This window comes from Apodemus sylvaticus, chromosome 7, assembly GCF_947179515.1.
Source record: "Apodemus sylvaticus chromosome 7, mApoSyl1.1, whole genome shotgun sequence".
In the NCBI taxonomy this organism is placed as follows: Eukaryota; Metazoa; Chordata; class Mammalia; order Rodentia; family Muridae; genus Apodemus; species Apodemus sylvaticus.
Window position 1 is genome coordinate 56,417,470 of NC_067478.1, and position 17,974 is coordinate 56,435,443.

The 17,974-nt window shown below is 40.5% G+C and overlaps 1 protein-coding gene across 1 annotated transcript in view; it reads right to left on the reverse strand.

Annotated features, from left to right (window-relative positions):
- Nedd4 (NEDD4 E3 ubiquitin protein ligase) overlaps positions 1-17,974 on the reverse strand; it is an 85,880-nt gene that overhangs the window by 52,113 nt on the left and 15,793 nt on the right. The window contains exon 6 of the mRNA XM_052187823.1: positions 8,704-8,757. Coding sequence (XP_052043783.1) covers positions 8,704-8,757 — 54 coding nt within the window. The remainder of the gene's footprint in view (positions 1-8,703; positions 8,758-17,974) is intronic.

Here is a 17,974-nt window from a genome sequence, read left to right on the forward strand (position 1 = left end):
GGCTTGCAGCAGCTGTGCTGCATCCAGAGAAAAAAACATTGGTGGTGTTAAAAAGGCTGGTCAGGAGGCGTCTTTAACCTAAGGACGGCGTGAGATACCAGACTTCATAGAAAAGGACGATCCATGCCTGAGATCGACATTTCCCAAGTGTCTAGAATCGCTGGTAGTCAGAAAGCCTTCACTGACAAAGCACTTGATTTCCAGCGACCTTTAAGCTGAGCTCAGCTGCAGCCCTGACTCAAACACAGCCAACCTTGTTTCAATTATACCTTCGCCAATTTGCATGAATGAGTAACGCAAGAACAACAAGCTTCTTGCGTTTCAACGGGAAACCCAGTTTTTCGCCCCAGCCCTACAAAATGAACATTTAACTCCCGAAATCTCCGTGCCCACAACGTTCCCCAGTGATCCTCACCACTAATATTTTCACTAAATGCTATAGGATTACAGGAAATGGGTACAAATAAAACCCGTGTGATTGAGTTTCAAACTGAAGATTAAATTTCAAAATAGTGGCCATACGGAGGGATTTAGTCAGGTTAGTTAATGTAGGGAACATGGACTGAGATATATTTTAAGAAATAAAAAATTTAAGGGTAAATGCAAAACAGCTTGGAAATACAAAAACAAAAACAACTTGGAAATACGAAAACATGGGGTGAGGGGCATAAAACCTTATCGTCAAATTAAACAGATACGTACTTTAGTAAAAAAATTTTTAGCACAATTTTGAAAGTGAAAGTTGACAGACTGATCTACAAAATGAGCCCAGTAACACTGTTGTAAACACCAAATAAGCTCCTCAAGGGGAAATTTAAAAAAAAAAAAAGGTTGAGGAGAAGCTGTTACCAACCATTTTGTCCTGTAATTTTAAGGCTTTTTGCAGCCAAGTAGTACAGTCTCTAAATGATGCCATTTATATTTTGACTATTAAAATCCTGCCAAGAAATAGCCTGAGCAAACATTCCATTAAAAACATATGCAGATTAGACAGAAAAGCTACACCCCAATATAGTTTGAACACATTGGATATTTTATTCCACTGTGTGCAATTCATTCACTTAAAGTGTTGTGGTAAAACTAAAGAAGCCTGAAAAGGATTTAACACATCAAATAAATACATCTCAATGGCAACTCTGTTCTCAGAGAGTCCTCTGCTGGCCCCTACTGGTACTTTAAAACAACCATGCAGCTACCTATAAAGACAGACAAACCACGCCACATATTCATAACATAAACAAAGCAGGCCCTTGTTTACATTTCTACCCACTAGCACGGCTGTGAGGTAGAATTATGAGTCCTGATAAAACTCTTGCAGCAAAAAACAGTGGACGGCCTGTCCTTCAGAAGTGGTGATTCTCTGGAGATATATATATATTTCTGATTTGTGTTTATATAACCTTTACTGCATTTTCAGCTTACTGGGCAATAAAAGCTTAATATTTTAATTTCTCTCCCAAATGTCAAGGTTGGTATTCTATTTGAAAGAAACAAATTTATTTTTAAATAATACTCTAGGGTATATTTAAACCCCTTACCTGAATTTCATAGGAAGAACTCCAGCAATAAGTATATAGTGGCTCATTCATAGCAAAATAGTTGAGTTATTTACACTACAGGGCACTACACCCAAACTGTATTTTTTCTAAGTTAAGGTTTTCTTTTCCTAAGTAAAAGCAAATATATAAAACATATACTCATACTTTGTTTAAAAAAGAAAGCTACTTAAGTCAGATCTGTTTTGAATTCCAATTTTCTAACAGTATTTTTAACCAGTTAATCCACAACAAACTAGAATCTGTTAAATTGTGTTTGACTGAAATTAGACATTACACGTTAGAAGATGCATAGCCCATTATGCCTTTTCAGACTTCAGTAAATACTCCTGTATTATTACTCTTTCTCTGCAAAGTCCTAACCTTGTTTCTTCCTTCTAACTTTCGATTTGGATTAAGTTAGGAGTTTGCCATATTAAATAGGTCAGTACTGTCTAAGTACGCAGACCTTGGGATAAACTTACAGTAAGTGAGGAAATATTTGATCATTAATATGAACAATGCTGACTGTCTGATGTGTTTTCTCCTCAACAAATAGCTTTGCAGTAAGGCTTTAAGCTTCCAGAGTAGAGGTCCATAATCAGGCCTTCTTTCTTTTCACCTCTCTTCTGATCCTACTGAGCATAGAACAAGGACCAAACTACTCCAACTGGGGGAGAGGGGGAGATGGGTAGATACTGTCACTGCTGTCACCTTGAGTCCTTGTTTTTTCTTTTAGTACACTGGGATTTTTTGTTTGCTTCACATTTTAAAGTTGATCCACGACTGAAAATGTAGCTCAGTTGGTAAAGCGCTTACCTAACATTCACAAAGCCCTGGGTCAGACTCCCAGCACCCTGGAACCTGCTATGGTGGTGACACACGCCAATAATCCCAGCATTTGGGAGGTGGAAACAGGAGGATCAGAAATTCAATATATGGTAAGTTTGAGGACAGCTTGGGTTACATGAGATATTGTCTCAATACAATCAAAATGATAATCCAGTTGCTACTTCTGAAGGAATTATTTGTTAAGTTCTACCTATAGATGAGAAGCAATGGTAACTGAGGAATTGGAGGAATCAGGATAGCCAATCCAGTGTTAAAATCCCAAAAAGCTGAACAGCCCAAATTGTAGGATCAGACCTCAAGCAATGCAGAGCCATACACCACAGTGACCAGGGCCAATGTCAACTCCGACCTTAAACCAGAGGAATGAGATGTGCTGGTAGCCCTCAACTAGGAGGACTCTGCTGTCCTATTGCAATTCAGTCTGAAGAGAAACGGACAGGGCCCCAGGATGAAGAAGCGTGGATCCCACATTGGATAAAGTGACCCATCTATGCTATGTGGGCAAGCTCTGGGTGCTACCGATTGCAGACAAACCTTGAATGCCGATCTACTGTGTTAAGTAACTGTACTTATCCACTTTGACTCCTACATTAAGGCACAAGGCTGTTTGAACAAATTCCAATCTATACATTACTGAAGATATTTCTAAAGATGTGAAGAAGATGAAAACCAGTGGCCTTTCAGTAAAAGCAGAGGGCCTTCCACAGTCTGAGCAGCCCTCATGCAGTCAGCTGAAGGTCTCAAGAGACAAGGTGTGTTTCTCAAAGAGGCAATTTTAACTTATTTTGAATAATTATAATTATGAAGCTGTGTTTGTACATATGCAAATAGGTGCCCTGTCCTGACATACCAGAGCATAAGAGCCCTCTGGACTAGAGTGACAGGCAGTTGGGGTCTACGTGACATGGGTGCTGAGGGCCAAGCTCAAATCCTCTACCCACTCTTAACCACAGAGCCATTGCGCCCACTGCCTCCAGGAGAGAAATCCTGCCTGAACTCAGGAACTTTCCTTATGGATTCCAGACCCTCTTTCAGACCACCGAGCGCTAAGAACACTACCTCCATCACCTCAAGCCTTAAAACCAGCTTAGAAAAGAAAAGCAGGAAGGATACATGATTGGGGAAACATTTTCCAGACATCTGGAAATTATTTCTACTTAAATTACACTTGTGTTCGTCACCCTTTTCTTCCCAAGAGGTCTGCCAGGACAGGTTCAAGGACAGATGTTGATGGTACTGGGTGGATGCCCAGGGCTGGCCAGCCCAGTGGCTACGGCTCCCAGCACATCTGAAGGATTTCTAAACTTGTTATGTGCTGAGATGTGGGTGCTGCTCCGCACACTGCTCTAGTGTTTCCTGGCCCCTGCTAGCTGCTCACATCCACTTCCTGAGAAAGCTCTACTCCAGGACACACGAAGACTGTCACAACAGATACACCCAACATAAAAAAAGCACCATGTTAAATGTTGAAACAGTTTCAATCTGTATCCTCATGAAGAAATTACTGAGGATGGGGATGAGGCTCAGTTGGCAGACTGATGTCTAATATGCAGAAAGCCACTAGGTATGGAGGCATACACGTGTAACCCCAGCACTGTAGAGACAGAGGCAGGAAGATCGATATTTAAGTTCATCTTCAGCTATCCTAGGGAGTTTGAACTCAGGCTGGGACAGATACATGAAACTCTGCCTCAATAAATAAACTAAACTAAATAGAAACAGCCAGGTATAGTATTACACACCTTTAATCCCAACACTTGTTTGGGAGGCAAAGACAGGAAGATATTTGTGAGTTCAAGGCCAGCATGGTCTACATAATGAGTTCCAGAACAGACAAATCTACATAGTGAGATCTTGTCTACGGGAAGGAAAATATTTTACTGAGTGCTTTCCCAGCGTTTGTCTCCTATGACTGAGGTTCATTTTTATTTTAAATAATTAATTTTGGTTTTGAAGGTAGGATCTCCTATAAGCGAAAGCTGACACCATGGTTTCTTGTATAGCTGAGAATGACCTTAAAATGGATTTTCCTGCCTCTGTTTCCCAAGCTCTGGATGACAGGCACACACTTCCATGTCCTGTTTTCTGATTTGTCTGGGTTTACCACTAATGTGCCAAATCAAAGCCAAGACCCTAATTAAACTCCAGAGTCCTTGGTATGGAATCTATTAGTTCTGGACTAATACACAGCTTTGGATTTACCTTAAATTTTTAAGTTTTGGCAGTGGAGAGAAGGAGCAGGAGCTAGGAATGCACAAGCTCTTGCAGAGAACCAGAGCTCAGTTCCCAGCTCACAATTGCCCCAAGAAAATATAATGCCTTCTACCCTCTGTGGGCACTACATACAGCTAGGTACACACTCAAGTGCTGCTACACACACACACACACACACACACACACACACACACACACACACGGACACACGGACACACACACACACAGAGTAAGTTAAAAAGAAAACACATTTTCAATGAGCTTTAAAGTTCAATGTGCCACATTTATCATCTAGCAGTGTTCAACCCAAATCGTTGAACAACCCAAATGGTTGAGCCCAAATAGCAAAGGGACTCCCCATCCAGCTCATGACAAACACCAAAGTTGGCAGAGAAGAACAATCACATCCCAAGGCAATACTGGAAGGAAGGACTACACAATCAGGCTTGGTGGAAAAAAGAAAGAGCTGTCCTACCTTCTGGATTAGATTTAAATAACCTGAATAACATTGTCCACACCCAAGGGTCAAAAAGAAAGTCACTTCAGCACAAACATCAGCAGGGAGTGATGCACAGGGAGTGAAGTCAAAGTAACCAGAAACAAAGCTCCCTAATCCCGAGACAGAGATGCTCTCATACACAGTGCAGCAAGACAGACCAAAGATGGCTAAATCGAGAAAAGCAATCTGAAATAAGTAGACTATCCACTATGGAAGGTTAATGCATGAATGACAGTATTATGACCTACAAATGATGGAGAATTCTGCCTCGAGGAAAATGTGTCCTCCTGGGTCAATCACACAAATACAGCACTTAGGAAAACGCCTGTCAGAAACACTCAGAGGTGCTGCCATGCACAAGCTTCAACACAAGACATAGGGAATTAAAAAGATGGCTCAGCCACTAAGAGCTGTTGCTGTTCTTGCAGAGGACCAGAGTTCAGTTCCCAGCACCCATGACTGGCAGCTCAAACACTTACAACTCTAGTTCCAGGGGATCTGATGCCATTTTCTGGCTGCCATGGGCACTGTACCCTTTTGCACATAGAAACACAAATATACATAATTTTTAAAATGTAAATGCAAATTATTTTAACTTGCATATAAAAATATGCAAAAGAGAACAAAATATTCTTAGGGATATATATGTACTTTTATATATATGCATACATACACAGTAAAAATATTTTACAAAGCAAAGAAATGTTAAATAGAAAACTTATAATAGTTGCACTACAAATGGGAAAGGAAAGGGACACTATTGGAAAGGATACTGAGGCTGCAGATATTCTGATGCCTCAGCTGAGGCATTTATATACGGACATTTGTGTTGCTACTAATTGTAGAGATTTTATATGAATGCACATTTCATGATACAAAAGTAAATCACCAGGGGTGGAGAGATGGCTCAGTGGTCAGGAGTGCTTGTTTGAACATTATGAAAAAGCAGAGCTCAGAGCAACACACACACCATCAGTCAAGTGTCTAACAAAGGCCCGAGACTCTTAGGTACAAAAGGTCTGTTACCTTCTTCTAATCTCTATACTCTAGGGCATGAACACAAACATACACACACACACAAATAAATAATAAGTCTTAACATATGTGTGGTCTTAAAAGATGACACTGCCTGTTGGTATCAAAGGCTGCTTTGATTATTAGGATTTTTCAATGGAGTCTCTTCAGTCAGTAGTAATTTTTCATTTCATGTTTTGAATCTATTTTTGAGGTAGGGTCTCCTAATATCAGAACAGGCTTGCCTGGAACTCTCTAGACCAGGCTGGTGTAGAAATAATTCATGTTCTCTCTCCCCTCCCCCCCCCATTGTTCTTGCTTTTGTTTGTTTTGAGATGGGTTTTGCTATACAGCTTTGGCTGTCGTGGAACTCATTCTGTAGACCAGGGTGGCCTTGAACTGCTCCCGAGTGCTGGGATTACAGGAGAGCAATGACTGCCAAGCTTGCTTAGAAGTCTCAATACAGAGTTCTAGGATTACAAGCATGTGCCTCCGTGCCAGACTCAATTATCATTTCTTGAAAGAAAAAAAAAAGCATTGTAACAATATCTTTTTTTATAAGTTTTCTATTAAAATTCTGTGAGCTTACGTGTATGTGTGGTGCAGATATACACACAGAGGCTGTGATGCTTCTTCCTGTATCATTCTCCACTTACTTCTTTTAGGCAGGGTCTCTCCCCTAGTCTGGGTCACATGTTTTCTCTGGTGGGCTAAATAGTAGCAAACAGCAGCAATCCTCCTGTATCCATTCCCCTCTGAGCAGGAGTTACTGGAATTTGCATGGCATTCCTAGGACACCTGGTTTTCTATCCTGGTACTGAAATCCAAACTCTGGTTTCACAGTTGCACACTGGGCACTTTTAACCACTAAGCCATTTCTCCAACCCCAAATCCAGTTTTTCTTTTAGTCAAAAAAAGTGATTCAGCCAGCATGGGGGAGGCAGAAGCAGGCGAATCTCTGTGAGTGCAAGGTCAGTCTAGTCTACAAAGCAAGTTCCAGGATGACCTGGAGTACAAAGAAACCTACTCTCAATACCCCCCCAACCCAAAAATGTGATTCACATTACTTAATTCCTGTTTTGGTGTTTGTAGTTCATAACAACACTGATTGACTACTTATCACTATTTTTGTATGTGTTAGGGTTTGGATTTCAATTGTGCTACAAGATCATGTGCTATGAAGACTGAGCTTCAACCTCAGTATTCAAAGGTGGGATGTGGCTGGACCAGAGTGCTTATCTCATCAACTGGACTGACCTCATCAATGGGTTCATTTATACATTCACAGGTTAATGGATTTGGAGATAAGGATTCCCTTACAAACCTGACCCACCTCCTGCCCCTGCTTCCTTGCCTCAACAAAGGTGACCAATTTTGTTCTAACAGACACTTCTCAGTGATTTTCTGCCTCATCACAGGTCCCCAAGTAAACATAAGTGCCCATAGACTAAAAGTCTTAAAAGCATAAGCCTTTCCTCCTTTGGGTCTCAGATATTATGTCAGTGGGATGGAAAGCTAAGTAATACAATCCAAATGTTCAGCTATTACAGGTATGCATTATAAATGGAAGCGGCTCAGGGGAAGGTTTAAAAAGGCATACTAAAGAAGGAAAATTATAGTTTCCACATGTTTTTCAGGAAACCGAGAGGCAGAATGATCATCTTATAAAAATGAAAACCAGCCTGAGCATAGAGGTTCAGGCCTGTAATCTCAGCATTAGGAGAATCACTGCAAGTTCATGGCAAACCTGATCTGCAGTTCCAAGGTCAGAACAAGTCTACAGAGTGAGTTCCAAGAAAGTCAAGGATATATAGGGAGACCCTGTCTCAAAACTAAAACCAAAACCAAGCCAACAAAAGCATTCAGGATTGGCTTTGTCCTGGTCTTTGTGAATGATGTTCATTCCTTCAATGTGGACAGGCTTGTAGAAAGAGTCTGGACAAGAGAGTAGATGGACAGTAAAACTGGGCATGGAAACCTGAAGACAAGCTACCATGGGAGCTGCCTCCCAAGCATGAGGGCCGGAGTTCTGATCCCCAGTACACACATATAAAGACAGGCACAGTGATACATACTGTATTCCCAGCAGGAGATACGAAGTAAAAATATACAGGTTCCAGAATACTCAGAGGTAGCTAGCTAGTTTTGTCTACATGGCAAGGCTCCAAGCCAATGTGACCCTGTCTCAAAACAAAAGTTATGATGTGCTCAAGGACTAAACCAGGCAGACACAGCCACAGCCACACACACACAGGTGGGGCACGGTAGTACACACACAATACACACAACTGCAGATACTCTATGATTCAGAGTACATGGCATAGAAAACAAGGGAAAAAGGGGGTCCCCTGAGCCACTTTCTGTCACACAAGCTTTAAGAGACTTTACAATCTTGACAAGCAGGACAGGTCCTTTGGAACAGAATGAAATGGGAGGGCTAACTTCAGGAAAGGAGAAAGAAAAATAACACAGTCCCGTTAGTAGCTCAGAAGTCGCTCAGATCACAGGCTCCTGACCCATGCCCCAGCACTCTCCTGAAGTTCACCATCAATGCCAACCTTCACATTCATGCAGTTTAATGGAACTTACCAACCGATTTTCATCAAACACTTCGAAAAGAATTCGGTGCTGCTGTGGAACCACCTAAGTAAAAGAGACAACCTTTCTTTAAACACACGAATATCCATATGCAGATGCCAAGAAACATCTTCAAAATGAGCAACTTACTGACCCAGTTATGCAGATCAATTAAACAAAGAACAGGCTAGACTCCCATCACCCACAGTCACCCTTATTCAAACACTTTTTATTGTTACAACAATATGTAGTATTTTTCAAAGCTAATGGCTCTAATTTTTGCAGAAATATTTCAATAGTTAAAATCTACTTAATACCAAACATAAAGGAAGCTAATTTTTTAATATACCATAGGTTGAAGATATTACATAAAACAAACAAATAATATATTTAGGATGAGGTTTAGTGGCTACAGTACTTGTTATGCAACCAAGAAGACCTAAGCATTATACTTACACAATCTAGGATCTCCTTCACAGGAGATAATGCCACCGACAGAGGGCTGAATCTTCCTACATCAATTAATAACCAAAACAATCCCCCATGCATGCCAACAAGGCAGCACAATTCAGAAAACCCCTCAGAGACTCTCTTCCCAAGTGACTTTAGACTGTCAAATCAGTAATTAAAGATAACCATCAAGGCAGCTGAAGTACACAATATTGAAATGAAGGGGCCCTTTCTAAAAAAGAGCGTTTCATATACCATCCTAGCCTCTGAAAAGTCACACATCTGCATACAGACATACATACAGACACGCACACCCTGACACACACAGAGACACAATTATATGGGATTTTTCTCTTTGTACCTTATTTCAGGAAGGTATTGACCTCAGAATGCAGTTTCAGTAAAAAAAATATCAACAGCAATTTAAAGCTATAAAATGTAATCTCTGAATATTTATATATTTTATATACAGAACCAATGCAAAGCTTTTTTTTTCATTTTATAACTTAAATATGACTAGATCATCAGAAATCTTAGCTAAAGAGTGGTTCAGTGGCTGAGAACACTTGACGCTCTAACAGAGGACCCAGTTTCCCAGCACACACTTGACAACTTACAGGTGACTTTAACTCCAATTCCATGGATGCAACACACTCTTCTGGGCTTTGCATAGTCCATACAAACTCACACAAGTTTACACACATTTATATAAGTAAAAAAATAAAAGTGAAAATAAACCATAGATGTTTCCCCAAAGAAAATAAAGTAGCTAAGGAAACAATAGCAACAAGTTATCAACCCTCTGATGCTTAGAACACTCACAGGCACAAAACAAACAGTATACTAAAGACTTGAGAGCTACTGGAGAGTAAAGGCTGTTGGATTCAAACAGAATCAGATTAAGGTGAATTTGTGGTAGGATCTCAAGATATAGAATAAAATACAAAGCTGAAGAAATAATATAAAAAATAAAGGGCAATATATGATTAGCAGGTCAAACTGAGTTCAGCACTTATTTTTTCTTATGAACCCATAAAAATTATTACATTTTGTAAGCATATGTGCCTGTGGTGTACACATGTGTGCATGTGTATGCAAGAGTACTCACCTGTGGCACATGTGTTGAAGGCAAAAGTGCATGTTGGGTATCTTATTCAACCAATTATTTTTTGAGAAAGGATCACTTGCAGAACTAGGAACTTCCCATTTTGACTAGGCTGACTGACTATTGTATTAAGCTATTTCTGCCCCTAGCACTAGGGTTACATGTATGTAGTCTTGATAGGTTCATTGTACCTATCAAGAATTAACATTTTTTAAAAATGGTTTTACTGTGTCTACCTATATGTTTGAGCTGGGATTCTGCTATGTTAGATCTGATAATCCTAGATTCAAGTGATCCTTCTGCCTCTGCTCCTAGAAAGTTGTGATTACAGGTATACCATAGCAGTCCATTCTTATAGAAAGGATGAGTAGCCCAGGCTGGTCTCAAAGTCACTATATAGTAGAGGGTGGCCTTGATCCTCCTGCATCTACTTTATAGGTTTGTACCATTACAGCAGGCTTACATTCAGAGTCTACAAGCATATACACATAATCACACTAAAGCCTTGACTTTCTGTCCTGTCTCTAAGCACCTACATTTTCATGATCAAAGTTGTTCTTTGGTCTACAAACACAGGACATGTACACATGTTCTCATATACACAGAAATGGTGGAGTAAGCAAAATCCATTGCCCCAACATAAGATATTGGACCTATTAAGTACTCTCCTACCTATTGAGAAGGTACTGGTATCCATAAGAGGTAGGAAAAATCACATTGAGTGGTATTTGTTCTATTCTCATGGTCTACATCTGGTTTGGGTAAGACAGTACTACTGGTTTTACAAACAAATCGCAACATGTTCTGTCTTCATCAATCTTTTTTCATACAATACTGTATAGAATGTGTGACAGAATTCAACAGTGAAAATACTGGGATACAATTCTTCTTGGCTGAATGTTTTAAATTTAAATGTTCAGTTTCATTAAGAGACATAGGACTCATATTTCTGCTTAAGTGAGTTTTGATAGTTTGTATCTTTAAAGTTACTGGTCCACTTCACATACATATGGACAAATTTCTGGGTGAAGACCTGCCAACTGAATCCCACGTGACATTGTCTATTTCAACAGATAAAAAATCCATGCTGAGCAGTGGTGGTGCACTTGGGAGGAAAAGGCAGGCGGATTTCTGAGTTCCAGGCCAGCCTGGTTTACATAGTGAGTTCCAGGAAAGCCAGGGCTACACAGAGAAACCATGTATCGAAAAACCAAAAAGAGGAAAACAATCCAACCATGTGGGTGAAATAGAAACATGGAAAAAAATATATCAATGAAATTCAGATTTGGAGAAAAAGAAATGTTGGAAATTAAAAACTCAATAGATCAGGGCAGGGAGAGACGGTGCACCGGTTAAGAGCACTGATACTCTTCTGGAGTATCTGGGTGCAATTCCTAGCCAACCACATGGCAGCTCAGAACTGTTTATAACTCTGAGATTTGATACTCTCTCACAGAAATACTTGCAGACAAAAACAGCAATGCACGTTAAAAAAAAAAATCAATAAATCAGGGGCTGGAGAGAGCCTCAGCACTGAAGACTGCTCTCCAGGACTAGGGTTAAATTCCCAGAACAACATGGCAGCTTACAACCATCTTACTCCAACTCCAAGAGGATCTAAAGCATCTTCAGAAACACACTCAGACACACATACTCACATACAGATATGAATTCATACACATAAATAAAAATAAAATAAATCCTAGTATCTCCATAAAATGTTGGATATGGTAGCACACAACTGAACTCCCAGCAGTGGTGAGAAGATGACAGATGACTGTCTACCTAGGACACGCAAATCAAGGAGACCCAGTGCCACAAGTGAGCCTCACATACACACATACACAAAGCACTAATGAGAACAGCTGTGAGAGAGCAAAGGCAGAAACGTGAGAATAACACCAGGCCCCCCAGCAAGCCTCAGAACAATGAAAGAATGGAATGATCCATTTTAAGGCCTGAACAAACGTGTTGTACCCGTAAAGCTGTCTTTTTACACTGATTGATTGGTGGAGAAATAATGACAATTCCACGCAAGAAATTCATGATCTCATCAAGCCAGCATTACATCCCACACAGAAATCTCTTTCTCTTCTCATTCCCAAGAGCACAGGAAATGATGACATGAGAGGACATGAACAGAGCGCTAGGAGGGAGTGCACAACTAACAGGCAAACCTGATACTGACAGGAAGTAAAGAAAGAGTAATCCAACCAGGCACAAAAACAATCATAAAACTACAGGTACTCGTATATTCAGTAACCTTCTGTGTAAATGGCTTTAACTCATCAATAAAGAGGCACAGACTGGCTGACTGGTTTTAAAAACAAAATCTAATTACCTATTTCTAAAACAAAACAAACAACAAAGGATGAACCAGTCTACACAGGGACCTGAAAACAGGAGTAAGCGGGTACAGTTCTGTTCCCTTAGAAGGTAGGCATCACATCAAAACTAGTCAGAAGATCTGTTTTCTTTGTTTGTAATTTTTTGAATGACTTCTTGTTAATAAAAGGAACAAACCATGAAGATGTAATACTTATATTTACAGCAAACATTGAGGCTCTCAATTTCATAGAACAAACATGAAAGTGTATAATATGTCAGACAAGACTCCTAGTGAGGGTGGGAGGCGTGGTCAGTACCCCACTCATGCCTAGATAAGTCATCCAAACTAAAAGTCAACATAGAGAGCTCAAGAGTGATCTACACGGCTGATCAAACTGACTTAGCTAATAGCTATAGAACATGCCATCTAAAAGACATATGGAACATTCTTGTCAGCAACCCATACAGATTACATTCTAGGCTATGAATCAAGCCTTACCAACACAAAAGAATCCACATAATTTCTTATATCTTATCAGATTATAGTAGAAATTGAAGTAGAAATCAACAAAAAGAACAGCCAAAGAAATTAAATAAACTGAGAAGACAAGTTCTTGAATAACCTCTATATCATTAAAAGAAATCAGGCCTGACGGTGGTGGTGCACACCTATAATCCCAGCACTCAGGGAGGCAGAGGCAGGCAGATTTCTGAGTTCAAGGCCAGCCTAGTCTACAGAGTGAGTTCCAGGACAGCCAGGGATACACAGAGAAACCCTGTCTCAAAAAAAACAAATCCAAAACAAAACAAAAAACCAAACAAAAAAAAAAGAAGAGAAATCAGGGAGGAAATTAAAAGGTTCTTGAGATAAATGAAAATGGGAGCACACCTATCAGAACCTTTGGGGTACATTTAGGGCGGTTCTACGAGGAAAGTTTACAGGCATGGGTGTTTTTACTAAAAGGGGGAGGAGCAGACCTCAGATGGCTCAGCGCTAAAGCGCTTGCTACTCAGGAGGCTTTCAACTGGTTTTAACACCCACTCCAGGGGATCCTACTCTCTGGCCTCTGTGGACACTCACTTAATTCCACATACATAAACCCATAATTAAAAATAAATCTTTTTTTGAAACTCAGAAAAGGGTTAATGAGATATACATGTTGGCGGGTAGAAAGGGCAGGACTCATGATCTAAGTTGTCTGGAATAAACATGGTGGCCAGAGAACTGACTCCCTCGAGCTGTCCTCTGACCACCAGAGGGCGCCCTGAGTGTACACACATGCTAAAATCAATATTTTTTAAATCAGAAATATCTGAAATAAACTTATAATCCAACAAAAATTTGATATGAAATGGATAAATTTCTTGATATATCTGACCTAATAAAATTAAATCAAGACATAGTAACTTAAGCTCCACGATCATCAAGACTGGAGAGATGGGTCAGTGGTTAAGAGCACTGATTGCTCTTCCTGAGGTCCTGAGTTTGAATCCCAGCAACCACATGGTGGCTCACGACCATCCTTAAAGAGATCTGAAGCCCTCTTCTAGGGTGTCTGAAGACAGCTACAGTGTACTTACATATAATAATAATAATAACAACAACAACAACAATAATAAAAAGAGCACTGACTGCTCTTCTGAAGGTCCTGAGTTCAAATCCAAGCAACCACATGGTGACTCACAACCTTCCATAAGAATATCTGACTTCTTCTGGAGTGTCTGAAGACAGCTTCATTGTACTCACATATAATAATAAATATTTTTAAAAAAAGATGCAAGAAATTTCTGGTGCTAATAAAGATCCTAAAAATATATAAAAATCAACAAATAGAATTATAAAGAATTTAAAAGCTTCTGTACAGAAGAAAAAAAAAAGCAAGAATGAGAACCTGCTGAGTGGGTAAAATGTCAGCCACATGTCAGATGGACACTAATACCGCACACATATAAAGAGCCTCAAAAATTAAACTCTAAAAGAATCAACTGACAACAAAAGCTGGAGAGGATGAGAGAAAAAAGAATGTTATTTACTGTGGGTGGGAGTGTAAGCTTACGCAGCCACAAACAGGAAGCAGCATGGAGATCCGTCATGAAATGGAAAACAGGGACTAGAGAGATGGCTCAGTGGCTGAGAGCACTTTGTTGCTTTTCAGAGGTTTGACAGCACCAAGTGGTTTACAGCCATCTAACTCCATCCCAAGGAACCCATTACCCTCTTCTGGCCTCCATGACACCAGGCACATGTGGTGCACAGGCATACAAGCAAGCAAAACACTCAGACAAATATAATAAATGAATCTAAAAGCATTTTTAAAACCCTGAAAACAGAAAAAAAGAATTAACTGAAAATAGACCTATCATTTTATCCATCTGTAACACTCTTGGGAAAATGAAAAAAGAAATAAAAAGGAAAGGAAAAGACATGATGGTGCTGGGTATGGGGGAGGAGAAAATGTATTATATATAAAAGGGAGGCATAGGTGAGGCAGACACATCTGGGAGAGCCCAGAGTGGTCAAAACCCTGAACCATGTGGGGAGAAAAAGGGAGGAAAAGGGAGAGAACAGACCCAAAGGTACCAGAGACGGAGGGGCGAAAACCAAAATGTCTTGGTTACATAAGGCAAGCAAAGCCCAAGCCCCTGCAAGAGATGCGGAAGCTGAAGGCCAGGTCCACTGTGGTGTGTTACACAGGCACCTCGGCTGCTGGTCACACTAAGTTGGTCGCCAGTGAGTTACGAGGCATAAGATGCGTGCACACTCACTGCTCACTCACAGTGGCATCAGCAGATGAGCGGAAGAAAACGTGGCCCATATACACACTGCAATCTTCTGCAATCATTAGACATTGAAAACATGGTGTTTGCAAGAAAATGGATGCAACTACAAGTATGATAAGTGAAAATAAGGCACTGAGAAAGACAAATACTGTATGTTATCTGCTATGCAAGGCTTCTGTGTATTTATTTACATATTTAGGTCACATAATTAGACATGGGATCACGACAGGAAGGGAAGAGATCCTAAGTGGGGTAGGGAATGGAGAGGGAAATAGAACCACTGCAATAAGAAAGTAGAACAGAAGCCAGGCGTGGTGGCACACACCAGTAATCCCAGCACTTGGGAGACAGAGGCAGGCAGATTTCTGAGTTCAAGGCCAACCTGGTCTACAGAGTGAGTTCCAGGACAGCCAGGGCCACACAGAGAAACCTTGTTTCAAAAAAGTCAAAAATAAATAAAAATAAATAAATAAATAAATAGCCAGGTGGTGGTACTGCACGCCTTATATCACAGCACTTGGGGGTAGAGAATCACAGGTCTCTGAGTTTAAGGCCAGCCTGAGTTAAGTTTCAGAATAGCCAAGGCTACACAGAGTCCTCAAAGAAAATAAAATGAAAAAAGGGCAAATGTGCAAAACAATAAAAAAAAGTTAGTTTGCTGAAAAAATGTACATATTTCTGACCAAAATACAGTAAGTTAAGTAATAAGCATTTTAAGTAAGCAGCTGAGCTCCTTGGGAAGGATTTGAAAATTCTCCTAAAAACACACATGCAAGGAAACTGCCCAAAGCCAACACAGCAGCCTCAGATTACTAAAAGAGAAAAACCAAAAGATAGTTTCACTTTTCTTGAAATGACTGTAAGCAGCTCTGAGCCATTTCTTCAAGTTTCCAAAATCTCAGACTGGTTTCAAAGGCTAGTTCAGACATCCTGAGTGGAGGGAGAGGCCTTCCTCTGAACTTGAACAGTAGAAGCACCTTGGTGCTGCACTGGACCTCAGAGACGTGTCGTATCTCAGCAACTTCTTCCCTTCTGGGTTCTCTATGTCAAAACTAAATGGACAAATCAGACAAGTAGCTTCTTTTCTGTGACTAAAAACCAAGGAATAAGGCCGGGCGGTGGTGGCGCACGCCTGTAATCCCAGCACTCTGGGAGGCAGAGGCAGGCAGATTTCTGAGCTCGAGGCCAGCCTGGTCTACAGAGTGAGTTCCAGGACTGCCAGGGTTACACATAGAAACCCTGACTCGGAAAAAAAAAGGGGGGGGGGAACCACTGGCCATGTGTGAGCCCACAAAGTGGAAACTGAGCCACAAACAAATCAAAATAACTTCTTTAAGAAAAATACAAGCAGAAATGCTCCAGCAAAGAGACAGTGGAAATGTACTTCCACCCTACAAGGAACAGAAAGGGCTGGAGAAGCATGCTCCTGACTTTCCTGGGAGCTGGACTCTGAGGTAGAGTGAGTTCAGAAGGGTGTGTAACACACATCTAATCATCTCCAGGAGTCTTCCCACTACAGTGGGCTAAGAGCACACCAAGTGTCCAGCATCTCCACGGCCTTTAACCAACCTTATTATTTATCTTTCATAATAAGAGTAATGGTTCATATCAACATAGGGTTCCTAATTCTAACTCTCTTTTAAAAGATTTATTTAGTTTTTCTGTATGTATGCAAGTGCATGTGCGCCTGGTACACTCAGAGGTGAGAATGGGGCACTGGGTCCGGAACTAGAGTTGCAGATGGTTGTAAGCTACCATGTGGGTGCAAGGAATTAAACCCTGGTCCTCTATAAGAGCAACAAGTGACTTTAAACTCTGAGCTATCTCTCCAATCCCTAATTTTAGATCTTAAAATTTTTCTCTGGGTGCCTAGGCATGGTGGTACAAACCTTTAATACCAGCATGCATAAAGCAGAGACAGGAAATCTCTTGAGTTCAAGGTCATCTACAGAACTAGTCCCAGACCAACCATAGTTCACAGTGAGACTGTCTCAAAAAAATTTTTTTAAATTTTCTTTTAAAAACTTTGGATCTGGGCTGGAGAGATGGCTAAGTGGTTAAGAGTACTGACTGCACTCCCAAAGGTCCTGAGTTCAAATCCCAGCAACCACATGGTGGCTCACAACCATCTGTAATGAAATCTGATGCACCCTTCTGGGGTCTCTGAAGACAGTTACAGTGTACTTACCTAGAATAAATAAATAAATAAATTAATCTTCAGTTGGGAGCAAGCGGGGCCAGAGCAAGAAGAAGCAATGTCTGAAGACAACTATAGTGTACTTACATATTATAAATAAATAAATCGTTAATATATAAAAAAAAATTCGAAATGACATTTCATTCAGTGGAATGTCTCAGCTAACTAAGGAGTCTGCTATGTAAGCCTGGAGCCTGAGTTTGATTCCCAAGACCTCAGGTTTGGAAAGAGAGAGCAAAGTCCTCAGAGCTGGTCTCTGACTACCACCACACACAATATCATGTACATATTCTCACTCACAGACACATTACACACACACACACACACAATAAATAAAATTCAAAACCCTAGGCAAAGCCGGGTGGTGGTAGTGCACACCTATAATACCAGCACTCTGGGAGGCAGAGGCAGGTGGATTTCTG